This window comes from Spea bombifrons, chromosome 13 (assembly GCF_027358695.1).
Source record: "Spea bombifrons isolate aSpeBom1 chromosome 13, aSpeBom1.2.pri, whole genome shotgun sequence".
Taxonomy (NCBI): domain Eukaryota; kingdom Metazoa; phylum Chordata; class Amphibia; order Anura; family Pelobatidae; genus Spea; species Spea bombifrons.
In genome coordinates, this window is record NC_071099.1 from 17,110,690 (window position 1) to 17,124,007 (window position 13,318).

General features: G+C 40.1%; 3 protein-coding genes across 6 annotated transcripts in view; 2 read left to right on the forward strand and 1 right to left on the reverse strand.

Moving 5' to 3' along the window:
• Positions 1-13,318, forward strand: part of LOC128471095 (collagen alpha-1(V) chain-like) — a 30,288-nt gene that overhangs the window by 9,520 nt on the left and 7,450 nt on the right. The window contains exons 2-7 of one of the 3 annotated variants that reach the window (XM_053452952.1): positions 9,752-9,934; positions 10,204-10,589; positions 11,456-11,564; positions 11,739-11,824; positions 12,325-12,378; positions 12,799-12,993. In XM_053452952.1, the coding sequence (XP_053308927.1) occupies positions 9,775-9,934; positions 10,204-10,589; positions 11,456-11,564; positions 11,739-11,824; positions 12,325-12,378; positions 12,799-12,993 (990 nt within the window). In that variant the 5' untranslated portion in view covers positions 9,752-9,774. Of the gene's footprint in view, positions 1-9,690; positions 9,935-10,203; positions 10,590-11,455; positions 11,565-11,738; positions 11,825-12,324; positions 12,379-12,798; positions 12,994-13,318 lie in introns of those variants that run through there. The other 2 variants (XM_053452953.1, XM_053452951.1) reach the window with 2 other exon arrangements.
• LOC128471099 (uncharacterized) lies at positions 4,783-6,274 on the reverse strand. 2 transcript variants are annotated; one of them, XM_053452957.1, is made up of 2 exons: positions 6,089-6,274; positions 4,783-5,548 (listed from the first exon to the last, which is right to left on the reverse strand). In XM_053452957.1, exon 2 carries the CDS (start codon positions 5,519-5,521, stop codon positions 4,961-4,963), a length of 561 nt encoding a protein of 186 aa, XP_053308932.1. In that variant the 5' UTR covers positions 5,522-5,548; positions 6,089-6,274; the 3' UTR covers positions 4,783-4,960. The 2 variants fall into 2 exon arrangements, with proteins under 2 accessions (XP_053308932.1, XP_053308931.1); XM_053452956.1 differs by having other exon boundaries at positions 6,075-6,274.
• On the forward strand, positions 7,025-8,269 carry LOC128471098 (uncharacterized). The gene has a single exon (XM_053452955.1). It carries the CDS (start codon positions 7,351-7,353, stop codon positions 7,918-7,920), a length of 570 nt encoding a protein of 189 aa, XP_053308930.1. The 5' UTR covers positions 7,025-7,350; the 3' UTR covers positions 7,921-8,269.

Here is a 13,318-nt window from a genome sequence, read left to right on the forward strand (position 1 = left end):
ATCCGATTCCAATGTATTCCATTATATTGTTTCAAGAAAATAATGTCTTTTGAGTTAACGTTTTTTGTTTGTTTGTTTTTTTGTCTTCTTATTTCTTAATTCACAATATTCACAGAAATACATCATAACCCCCCCCCCCCAAAGTCTGCTAGGGAAAAAAAATAAGAATAATAATAATAATATAAAAAAAAATAATAACGTTTTTGAAATGCTTTTTTGTTCTAACACTTCTTTTAATTAGATTCTGTCTAATCCCAATACATAATCAATCATTAACAAGGCATATAAGCCATTATTAATTTTGTACCTTCTATGCTGGTTATCTTGTCCGGGCTTCGTTGAAACAACATGAACTAAAACGAAATGTTTAATATACATGTTTGAAAACATCTAATTTATATCGTTTCAATCAAATAATAATATAAATATAGAACAATGTCTTTTGAATTAACTTCGCGGAAAAGAAGAATTTTTGGAAGTGCAAGAAAATCCCCGTTTGCAATACTTAATAACACAGGCGCTCGGCAATGTTTCCAGGGACAGACTTGATGCGGAACCAAGGCCAGAAACCCAGTTATATTTGGCATTTTATCCCAATAAAACCCGTGCTCAATGGAATACTAGAAACATTCCGTAGCATTCGAAAAGATGAACGCCGTCTGTATCCGTGAGAGAGATTTAAATCGGCAAACGAAAATCAGACTGATGAAATATTTACACCATTTTCAGATAGTATGTTGCTTTTTTTACAAACCCAGTAAAAAAATTTAAAAAAAAAAGATAAAATGAATCCATGTGCCTACTGTTCAAGGGTCCTATTGACTCTAGATGGGATAACTAAGACCGGAGGACCTCTGTCCAAAAGAAACCTACTAACCCTTATGTGTCATTTGTGGACAATAAACCCATCATCATCATTAAAAAAAGTAATGATGTCATAATGATGTCATAAAAGCATATTTCTTTAAAGGATAACTACAAAGAAGGCACCGAAAATTACGAAATACCAAAACATACTAAATGATATATATATATCTATAAATTAAGATTTATATGACGATTTATAGCAGTTTCCCTATAATCTAGACGTTGGGGAGAACCAGCCATGATCTCAAATTTAATTTCTATCTAGACGTACGAGACAAAAAAAAAAAGTGGTGTGAAGTCCTTCCAAGCCAGTTACACAGCTGTGTCAGAGGCCAAGCCCAAGTGCGTGAATGAAAAAAAGTACGATTGAAACCAACATTAAAATGTAAAATGTTACAAAGGCGAGAGGGGGTTATTCCTAAGAGGGGTAACACTATGCAGGAGTTATGATCTGAGCCTGATAATGACATCAAGTTCCGAGTAGACAATTTATTGGCTGTTATCTCCTTTTGGATGGCCTGGTGGTATTAGACAGTGATTTGTTTGCTGTTATTAATTTCCTGGATCAAGGCAGTTTGATGTTATTTTACGAATGTCCCAGAAGATAGATCTTTGGTTGTTTTTTTTTTTTTTTGAGATCTTCAACCGAACCCAAAAAATATTCAACCGACAGAAAATATTTGGAAAAACATAAGGCTCGTTCCACCGCCAATGGAAAGATTTTTGATTTTTTGAAGGTCGTGACCTTGGCAGGTGTCATGTTCTGGATTAGCAGGCGCAGTCGAGCACCCATCATTTACAGTAAGCGTTTTTTCCCTTTTATACATAAATTGAGGCTGTGGCAGAGAGTGTGTTTGGGATCCATAGACAATGTCAGGCAAAGCAGTTATTAAGATGTGTTCCAGTCTGGCGGGAGGCATGTTGTGCATTAGCAAGCATTGATCATACATTTATAACTGTAGGTTCTGTAGTTAAAAGGAAAAGTAGACTGTTTTAGGCCACAAATAGCTATTTTGTTTCATCCGCCATGCACTGAGGACCTCAGCATCTTACAGTTGAGGCTGACTTGGTCAATGTGGCTGGGACCACAATTCCCATGGGGCCAGAGGAGAGCTACCCCAGCCACTACAAGGTGTGGGGAGCGCTTCAGCCAATCAGCCGCAATGCCTCCAGGTGTGGAGGTTAGCGATGGGCAGGCTCTCCAATCTGAAGTCACGGCTATCACATGAGCGAGTCTAGCAGCTGGTCTAAGCTTCCATTGATTCATAAAGCGGTGAAGGGAACTCCCCAACCATGACATTGAATCATTATGGCGCTCATTGTATGGACCCTGCTAAAACTTGTCACTCAAGACACTTTAAGCAGGTCCTTGTATTAACTTGATAAAGACCTCATCGTGAGGTCGAAACGTTGTTGTCCTTCTCCTTTAATAAATCTGCCTGATGGAACCCTTAAGTACCTGGAGCCTTTTTCTATTTTGGTCCTTGTATTAAGGACCCTTTTCCCAATGTATAAAGTAATTACAACCAACTGGGGCGCCCCATCGTGTAACCAGAAAGGATTAACAAGACAGCCGCCCTTGAAAAGTGAGTTTCCTTAAAGTTAATGGAGTTCACTTTGGTGTCAAAAAGATGTTGGTTGTTGGACGCACTTTTGAGTTTTCCTTGCTAAGGGTGGCGTATGATAAGATGAGGGCAATAGAGACGTTGATGGAAGCCCCCTTTCGAATTCCTTAGAAGAGCTGAATGTAGGAAAAAGATGGACAGTATGTACACAGGAGTGGAGAGCATTTCGCCCTTCGATGGGATGTTTAAGACACTTTATAAACCCGAATCCACCCTGCTCCTCTACCATTAATAACGTTGGACATCACCAAACACAGTTATGGAGGCGAGGAGAGAGCGCACGTAGCATAGGGGGGGGGGCTTGACTATAACATAGGATACATTTTGACACCAGGATGCATTTTAACATAGGATAATAACTGAGGACTTTGCAAAACGTGCAGCAAATATAGCCCTGTCATTTCCTTCAGAAATTGTGGTTTTGGCAGCTGAAGATTTTCAGGATCAGCGAAGAAAGCCAAGACAAACAGAAGTGATGGTTACTCTGTAACTCCACTTAAAGCCCTTTGTTTTCAGAGATATCTTTCTTCACTTATTCACTCTATGGAATACCCCAGGTCCTTTCGGTCTTAAACAATCCAAACCACTGGGTCGAGATCCGTGTCACTTGGAGTACATACTGTGCTTTCTTGACGGTCTAGCAGGATACTAGCCTAGCGGAGCTATTCAGTGGCCGGCCGCACAGACATCTTATTCAGACCAGACTACACAATATTGTCCCACGTCTCTGTATAGCGCACAGTAAGGCGATCGTGCCTAGAGGTGTACTGAACGCAGCTATAAAAATAGGAATTGTAAACTCAGCTATGTGGAGAGCTCGTCTGCAAGAATCCAAAGGTCATGAACATAAAGCTGCAGGCTAATCAGCACGTATATCCTGAATGCTATGTTACTCAATTCTACAGACAGCTGTTTAAATGGAAACATGTTTATATAAAATGCTGGCAATACATTACTCTTAGAACCATGTGGCCGTGTGCGTAGCAAACACATTTAACCCAAAAACGTTAAAGGGACAATCCAGCCTTCAAATGATAGCTGAGGGGACTTTGTAAATGTCCATGGTGTCCTCCTTGCAAATGCATGGGGGGAGGGTCTGCAGATTACCCCCAGAGGCATTTGCCCCGTTTCCCCATATCCCATTTCTAGGCCAAGGTGGCCTCCTATGACAGTACCGCGCTGGAATTCAATAAGCGCTTCAGAACAACCCATTTTTCCCCAAAAATGTTTGTAAATGCAGACTGCGGGGCTTGGTGCTTTATTTTATACACCTGTGGCAATGGGTCGGAGTGAACCATGTGACTTCAATAACAAAGCGTCCCAATATTTTTGTCCATATAGTGTAGCTAGCATTGTCCATGAGCCCAGTATGTCATGGTCATCGACAGGATGATTTTAGTTAATAGATTTATGAGTATGTAGACAGATACACGTATACAGAACTCTTTTTGGATTTGCTAAATGTTATGATATAATACCTGGTGCCTGGCATCAGCTCTGCAGCCCGTCTCGCTCTGTGAAGCTGCGTATGGCTTCGAGAGTCTCCCAGCGCAGGTAGCGACGTAACCACCATTTATTTCATTCCTCTTTTGTTTCTGATTATTATTAGGAATTTAGATACATTTTAATAAACTATATGCATGATTTCATCCATTGAGCAAAAGTGTCATCTCTGTATCGTCACACCTGTGTTTAAAACAATGATATATGTATATGAGTGTTTATAACTCTAGCTGCTCTCCTGGCAAATGATCTGAATCCTTGGGGATCTTTTTCTGATTCACTTTTTTTTTCACGTTGGAATTCGTGGTCAGGCTCTATAATCCACGGGACGCATGGCTTTGAATCTGCTGCCATCCCCTGGCTACTCCGTTAATTACTGCTGTAACACAGATTAATCACAAAAATAACCTTTTTGTTTCCATTTAGTGTTTTTAATATAATGTTTTCATTTATGAAGAAACATTCTGAAAAATGGTCGGATTTCTATGTGATTATCATATGGGATTCTCCTTCTGACTGCTATGATGGCTTTGTACTATGTAGGGACTCATATACTTCTACTTTGTATCACTCTGCTTGTACTCACACCAACTGTTAATAATTCCATAATAAAATTCCATAATATACGTTACGTTTTAGTTTTTTTTATATTATTATCAAAGCATAACCTTGAATTTTCCATGTTTGGGGTTTTTGTGTGTTCTTTTGGTACTATTTACATCCTGCACAGGTACTAGTTCACTAGAAAATAAATCTGCGGAAAAAACATACTGTATTATATCAAATAATAATTTATTTCAATTTGTACAAATATATAAATGTATTTGAGAAAGTTATAAAATTTAAAACAGAATTGTATTAATTTTCAAACAATAGTGGCCATTTTAAAAAAATTTTATTTTTTAAAAAACGCAGAATTATCATATATGTAAGATGTCACCATACAACATCATCAATGAGTCCATTTATTGTATTCTTTGTTCCTTGACCATTGTAGAAAGTATCTCAAGGGCCTCCAGAAGACCTTCCCCAGTTTTGGCACAGCATCCACTGACTGCCCACTTTCTATCCTTTACTTTCTCAAGCTCAAGAAGGCGAGCGATGTCAGATGGGCTTCGTGCTCCTTCCACATCCTGTTTGTTGGCGAGTACGATGACTGGAATGTCTGCCAAATCATAATCCTCCAGCAGCATGACCAAAATATCTTTCGCATCATCAAACATCTCTGGGCATGCACTGTCCACTACAAACACTATGCCCTGATTGTTAATAAGGTAGTGTTTTAACAGAGGACGTCCCATGGGTCCAAAGCTAATATCCCATACAGTAAAGGACACGTCTGTTATCAAGTCCAGCGTCTCCACATTGAACCCTATAGTTGGAATGGTGGAGACGGTCTCGTTGAGCTTTAATCTATAGAGTATTGTCGTCTTCCCGGCTCCGTCCAGACCCACCATCCCAATTCGAGCTTTCATGGGGTACTTTCTCCCACAGAATCCTTGTATCCTGCTAATAAAGCTGCCCATGCTGGAACATTCAGTGGGATGCTCTACCTAAACAAAGAGCAAATAACTATAATCTGTTATGTTAAAACATGACATAATCTACCAGGAATCAGTGCTAGAGGGATGCACCGAAATGAAAATTCTGGACCGAAACTGAAAATTCAGCATTCACTTGGCTGAAACCGAAAATGACCTCCCACCACCACCTTTAAAAAAAAATAACCACTTTTGTTAAAAGTAACACACCAAAATAGGACAAAAAAATCCAATAACAATAATATATATGATTGTTAACAGTAATCACACTCCTATCATGCCCAGACATACCCAGATTCCATCATGTACTGGCTGACTTGGCATGATAGGAGTGTGATTGCTGTTAACAATCATATATATTAATATTATTGAATTTTTCAGTAAAAATTTGGCGTGTTACTTACTTTTAATAAAAGTGTGGTTATCATTATATAATAATAATGTACATGGTTATTTCTATTAGGTACAAAGCGATGTTATATGGAGTCCAAACATATTTCTAAGAATGTGTTAAAAAATTGCAATACTGAATACGTACAGCGAAGGACAAACCTTGAATCCAAGTCTCTTTTCTGCATTGTGTGCAGTAGACTGGACTCAGTTTCTCAATATATCACAAGAAATGGAATCCCCCCCCATGCCTTCTACTTCTTCCTGTATGTTTTTCTCCATGTGTCACGTAGAGAGCTCCACGCAGGCTCTGGCTCCGTCACACTCTCTCTGTAACAAGCAAAAAGAGACGCACCACATGCTGAGGTCACTTCCTGTGCTGCTGTCAGCTGTGTTAGTGTCAGATCATCCAGCAGGGCTCTGGGTGACGATACAGCCGGGAAATAGTTTTGTATTGTTTTTTTTGTTTGTTTGTTTTTTGTCTTATTTTGCACTATGCAATTTTATTTCCAGCAACCTGCCCTTTGGGGATTTTATGCCTACTCTTCACTCAGTTGTCACTCAGTGTAAGAGCTGGAGGGGGGCAGGTAGAGCTGAGTTGCCCCTAGCCCCTTGTCTCCCCATTAACCAACACACTAGCACCAACACTCAGTTGCCTGCCCCTGCTGGTGAACTATCCGTACCGTAGGGCAAGCTCTGTCTTTTTTAGGAGAATATCTTTAGGGTTAACCCTTTTAGAATACATAACAAATTCACTGATTTGGGAATGCAACACCACCTTAGTGAATAAACCCTAACGTGTATTCAAAGACAGATACATTATATCTGAGGAACGTCCACTTTTTTGGTTTGCTTTTCCTTTTCTATTTGTTTGCTAATTTCTGAAACTGGTTATAGGACTCTAGTAATACAAACAAAAAAAAGAGGTTAAACAACTTTTTGTTATTTTATATGTCCCAGTCGAACTGCGTATTTGCGCGCATGGACAGATTGCAAATACAATGGAAACAGTTCACTGCAAAAACACGGAATATAAAGGGTTATTCTTTCTCTCCTTATTTGGGAGAAAAATAATGCCTTTGTATTGTACTGTTTTCGGTGCAATAAAGTTATTTGTATCCTGACCCTGTGACACCTATCCCTTGCTGAGGTTGTTTCCTGTTATGCTGTCATTAGGCTGTCAAAACAGGTAGTCGAGGAATTCTCCAGCAAGGCACGGAGTGACAGAGCAACGAGGAAATTCCTGTCACTTTGGCTTCCATGGTTGCCGGGTAACAGCTGGGCTTGGCCAAGAAAAATGATCTTATGCAGCCTCTGTGTCTGTATATATAGAGAGGCAGCTTGCATAGCACAGACAAAGCTGCAAACAGAAGAACGAGTGGGACCAAAGAGAGACGGCAAAGAACAAAAAGTCTACTGCAACCATGGGCATGCTGCTGAGTCGGCTCTATCAAACTCTAATGAGCTTTTCCGGTACCAAGGCTCGAATCCTTATGCTGGGTCTGGACGCAGCTGGGAAGACCACAATGCTATACAAGCTGAAGTTGAATGAAACGGTCTGCACCATCCCCACCATTGGATTCAACGTGGAGACCGTGGAGCCCATCCGGAATGTGTCCTTCACCGTCTGGGATGTCGGAGGCCAGCAAAAGATCAGAGCTCTGTGGAAGCACTACTTTGTTAACACAGATGGACTGGTGTTTGTGGTGGACAGCGCCGACTGGGAGAGGTTCCAAGAAGTCAGGGAGGAACTGGTTGCCATCTTGGAAAATGATGAAATGAGAGGGGTGCCATTTGTGGTAATGGCCAATAAGCAGGATCTTCCTGGTGCCAAAAGTCCAAGCGATGTGGCAGAGGCGTTGGAGCTGAAGAAAATTCAAGGACACCAGTGGCATGTTCAGGGGTGCTGTGCAGCCACTGGGGATGGACTTGTGGAGGGGCTGGAGGGGCTCACAAACATGGTGAAACAGTTCCAAACAAGAAAACCTTACTGAGCTGGGTGTCCTTCAGCCTCCTGTTTGACACAAGTATACAGAATATTCACCACGGCAAGGCAAGACTAAACCATGGCATGATTAGTGCTTGAATAATACCAGCAGCTGCTGTCCGATTAAAAAGCTACTCACCGGATCAGCTGGAGTCACCTGGACATTTAAGTCTTTAAGATCTACTTTTGAGGGTAATGGAACTTGACTAATTTGTGAATTAATCTGTTGTACTGCATTACTCACTTTGCTGTTATACATTTCTGTGATGAAGGCTCTAATTTCATGTACAATTTATTACATTGTAATTGTCTTACATATTCATCTTCAATCATAAAATGTTTATTTTTACAAACAACTTTTGGGGTTTTTGACTTAAGTAATTACACTTATATGAACATACAATTTTCTTATGTCACTGCCAATGTCCTCTAGTTCTTCCTTTGTGAATGTTCGCTGTTCAAAGGGTTATTACCAGTTATGACGCCCGAGCTTAGGAGGCGATCAACGATTCAACCATGCAAGACAACGAAGCCTAGCTTTCCAATCAAAATGTGATTAGCAAACGACTGTTTTTAAAAAAAAATTTAAAAAATGGAATCAGGGGAAACCATCAAGTTCTAGCAAAATGTAAAAAAAGACCACTTCCTCAATGTTAGCCCCTAAATAACCTGACAAACCCATGTCGTGTGTGGTATCACTGTACTCAGGAGATGTTGCTAAACACATGTTGTGGTATTCTTTGGCAATGACATATACCAGGAGCTGTACATTTATACCTGAATCACAATTTGTGTGATAAAAAAAAACACAAAATAAATCACTACTACAAAGCTTGACAAAGAGTGGTAGTAGAATTAGTGTATGGAAAGGGTTCAAATACCAGCATTTAAAATACCTTGGGGTGTCTAATGTTTGAAAATATATGGTTTGATGAAATAACTTGCATTGGCTGGCTTCAAACATGTCCCAAATACCACATGGGGGCAGGATGACCAGATCTGGAAAAAAATATTTGAAAAAAAACATATTGAAATAGGAAAACACTACTTATTGCCCTATAAATTGCAAAAAAAAAAAAAAAAAAAACATTGGGTATTGAATAAAGTTGAATAAATAGTTGTATGCAGTGTCAAATAGGAGAAATGCGTTCTAATTACATATTTAGTCAAAACGTCTTGTGCAATAAGCAGTAAGTGTTGTGTGGTTACCATGGCAACCAGCAACCAGTGAACTGCTCGTGCTAGTTGCGCAGCTTTTACCACTATGCACGAGAATTGTTCATTACATATAACCTGCAATGCGTTACACTTTACAATGCTTTTTAATTATAAATATGATCAGAGCCCAGCTAAAAAAAAAATTTTTTTAAAAAAGCAACTCAAGGAGGCCATACTTTCTTACTCCTCACTTACTCTCAGGTAATAAAAGCACTGCTGTCTTGAGTGGGTCAATCTTTCCTTTGTACAATTTGTACCCATACATTTGCCTCACTGTACTCCATGGGCCTCCAAGGATCCCTCCATTACTACATCCTCTTGTGTATTCTGTATGATGTGGCCTTGAGCCTCAATGTTGGCATTGGCCGTAGGACCTAATAGATTACATAACTGTTAATCTCCCTGTTTGAATCACAAATATACACTCACAATACTCAAACGTATACTGTGTGTAGACAGACACCAAGGTGTTATTCCAGGACTGATTTAAGGGTATGTTCAGGGTGTGTAGTGGTTGCATACTTAAGAAGATAAGAGCTCCAAGTGCCAAAGGTTGTAGGGACAGTTATATTGTGTTCACACAGAATGAGACTGTTCTAGAGTACAAGACAGCGTTGCAGAGATATCTGGTGTACCTGCCGCCATGGCAGGAATGAGTTACAAGACTCAGTTGCTGCTGTGCTTCTTACTAGTAGAAGCTCTGATCCCACCAGGACAAACGCAGTGGCTTATCTTTGGAGAACGGAACAAACCAAAGGAGACCACACCAGCTATTTCCGATCCAAAGATTAATGAAGACACAGGTAGGGTGGCTTTGGCTTTAAAAGCAAACATTCTCCTTGTAATATTTGTAATGTCACCAAACTACTGACCTGCCAGCTGATTGTCTCATGTCTCTTCATCTCCTTTGCAAATCACTGCACACTTTCCTTGATATTTGTTACTGTTCCTCCCTTCAATCTCCTTTTTTCCTTGCACAACAACTGTTAGATGGATCCCTTTCTTTTTATTCATTGAAACATGACACACATTATGCTATTTTTAACCTGTCTTGTGTCTCATCAACTTACAGAGGAAGACTTTGAAGAGGACAGTGATATTGCCAAACCAACCAGTCCACCATTACCTGAGATCCCTCACCCTACCAATATTCATAATGAGTTAACAGAGACTGCTGCTCCAGAGGAACATCTTGCAAACGCAATAGAAACTGCCCAACCCATGGAAATGTCTACAGGTTTAAGGGAAATCACTAGCACAACCACACGGTTTTCAACAAGGGAAAGCGGACAAGGAGCTTTAGAACATCGTGGCGTAACCCAACCTGCTCAAAGTTCAACTAAAGGCCTAGAAGGAATACAAAATGAGGAGACCACTCGTCTCGCCACTCCAGAAAAGACCACACATCTCAAAACAACAGCTAATAGCCACCCAGAAGGCAGCCTTGAAAGGAAGGAGGTAAGTTCATCTTACAATGGTTTGCAAGAAGAAGTATGAAAGATGTTCTATCATTCACTAAGTACTGAGTTGGTGGAATATGATGATTTCATGATAATTTTAGGAGACATATCTCAGGCCCTACAAGCGTAAACTCTCCTATAAACTTAGGACTGGAAGAACCCAATCTAAAATGCATTGAAGGGATCCCCTTGGGGGGGAACTTAATGGAAAACTGAAAGTTGGACTTTTGAGCTAAGTGTCAGCTGTGGTCAATAGTCAGTTCCCTAAAAATTAGGGATAGAGCCACACTTTTTCTAAAGGATGCAGCAAGGAACAAAGTAGGTGAGGCCTTATTTTTGTTAGGGTATGTCGGGACGTCACTACTTTGTGTCTGTAGGCACCTTGGATGCAATTCTATAGCTGTCACTGGGCCCCATTGAGTTGCCCCAAGTTCATATAACATTTGGCCAAGTTACAGCATCCACGATAGTCAGCAGACATCTAAATTACTCAAAGGTGGAACAAAAACTTTCTCTTAAACCTAAAAATCTGAAACTAATAATACTTCTGAGTTAAATACTATTATAATAATTGACGTACGCTCTGCCCCCCCCCATGAGCAGATTTCTTCAATTACACAAATATAGATATCTGCCACGGTCAAAGTCTGAAACTAATAACCCACACCCAATCAGTGTATATAATAGCAATGGAGCGCGTATCGAGTACTAGACTGAAAAGTGGTTTACTACATGACATGAACACACTGCCCTAATTTTACCTGATAATTCTTGCGTTCCAAAATGTAAGAAATACATGTTTCCTTAAAGTGAAAGGTTGGTTTCCAAACATGTTTGTAATGCTTTCTTCCTTGGCGAGCACAGGCTACAGCTGAATGGATCCCACCGCTGACACCCGCTGCAGAAAATCACAGTGGTGATGTGGAAGAAGACCTCAGATCTCAAAAGGAAGAATGGAAGCGAGGAGATGTTGGTGGGTTGGTCACTCCAATATAACTTTAACTCATTAATCATTTTGCGCAAATGTATAATCAGTCAAAATTATCAAATAATCTATCCATTTCATACGTGTTATTTGCTATAGCAATCTTTAATATTATAAAAATTACTCAGTCTCGTATAAATGATTCTCTGTATCTCACCATAGGCTCTTTAAAGGACACAGATCCAATTATATTAGAATTGGTAAACGGGATGCTGGGGACAGCTGAGTCTGAACCAGACCCACATAAGGTAATATTATTTTTTTCCCATTTGCTAGAAATGGTTGAAATGATTGGATGACTATTAGCTCTGCCCAGCCATGCTTTACAAATTATCAAAACATGGGTCAGAGTTTTCTACACCAATATTGTTTATATAGGCACCAAAACTCACTCTTATGACCTGCCAATCAACTTCCAGCTGTATCAATGTTCTGCTGCTCTCACCGTCTCTGGTGGATCCCAAAAGATAAATGGATCAAATACGTTGGCTTTGATACAGCAAGGGTAGAATGAAGAGGCAGAACATGGAGGGGTTGGAGCAACATAGGATGGGAGTGAAAAAGGGGGAATTTGCAGATAGGACCAAGGTACCAAGCTTTTTATAAAGATAAGTGGAAGAGCATACGATCTAACTTACTAGTCAAGACAAACCATGTTTTTTGTCACAAGACGGAGAATAATACTTGTTTTTAGGTACAAATTATAATTCTGATTATCTCATTTCTTATGTGTGCCTTCTATTTCCAGCGCAATCTTTCTGACTGTATATGTCCTGTGGTATCTGGGCCACCAGGATCAAAGGTCAGTGATTTTTTATCATTATTAGGAGAGATTTGGGGGACTATATTAAGCTGTATTGCATTAATAAATTATTTCTCCATCCAAGTGTGATGGGAAGGATCCAACAGGGAAGGATCCAGTGCTCTAGGAAGTATATTTTGAGTGATTGTCGCATGCTCAGAGGTTTCATGTATTAAAGAACTCCTTCGTCAGCAATGGTTCATTACTTTGCCTCCACATCTCTTAAATCTTGGAGAAAAAGCACCACATATGGACATAAATACTCCTTTCCCTGCAAGCCTGCAAGCATCACATTTATAGATGACCCAGCCGTGGCCTCCTACATGTTTAGTGCTTTCTATTCAGTTACTTTTGGTAAAAAAACTAATATTACTCTGTGATCAAGAAGATTTGATATATAGAGATTGTTTTTTTTAACAGGGGGAACAAGGAGACGCTGGACCTCCTGGAGCTCCTGGACTTCCAGGTAGTCCAGGTCGCATTGGAGAGAGAGGACTGATGGGACAGCCTGGTCCTGCCGGTCCACAAGGGCCTCCAGGACTGCCAGGGCCACCAGGACCACCAGGGCATTCTTCCAGTGCAATGACTTTTACTGATGTAGAGGAAGAACAGAAGGTGGGACAGAGTGGTAGTGAACCACAGATATTGTAAAATGTTGCTTACACACATATGCAATTAAAGGGACAATGATGTAAAATGTTGTTCATCATAGGGTATAAAAGGTAGGAGTTGTAAATACGGTTAAGTTTTGGTTATATTATACACTTTTTTGGTATGCTTGCTAGCTGGGTATGTGACTGGCTGGAACAGTTATTTTGTTAACATGGAGTTTAACCATCCATGGGTTAGGAAAATGGGCAGGTCTTATATGCCATCAAATTCTATGTTTCTATCCAACCCAATTGTTCCGTAGGGCAAACCATGCCTCGCACTCCTCGAG

What these genes read in the sequence shown, in the direction of transcription:
- LOC128471099 (XM_053452957.1), bottom strand. Translation starts at nt 5,521, where the DNA reads ATGGGCAGCTTTATTAGCAGGATACAAGGATTCTGTGGGAGAAAGTAC.
- LOC128471098 (XM_053452955.1), top strand. Translation starts at nt 7,351, where the DNA reads ATGGGCATGCTGCTGAGTCGGCTCTATCAAACTCTAATGAGCTTTTCC.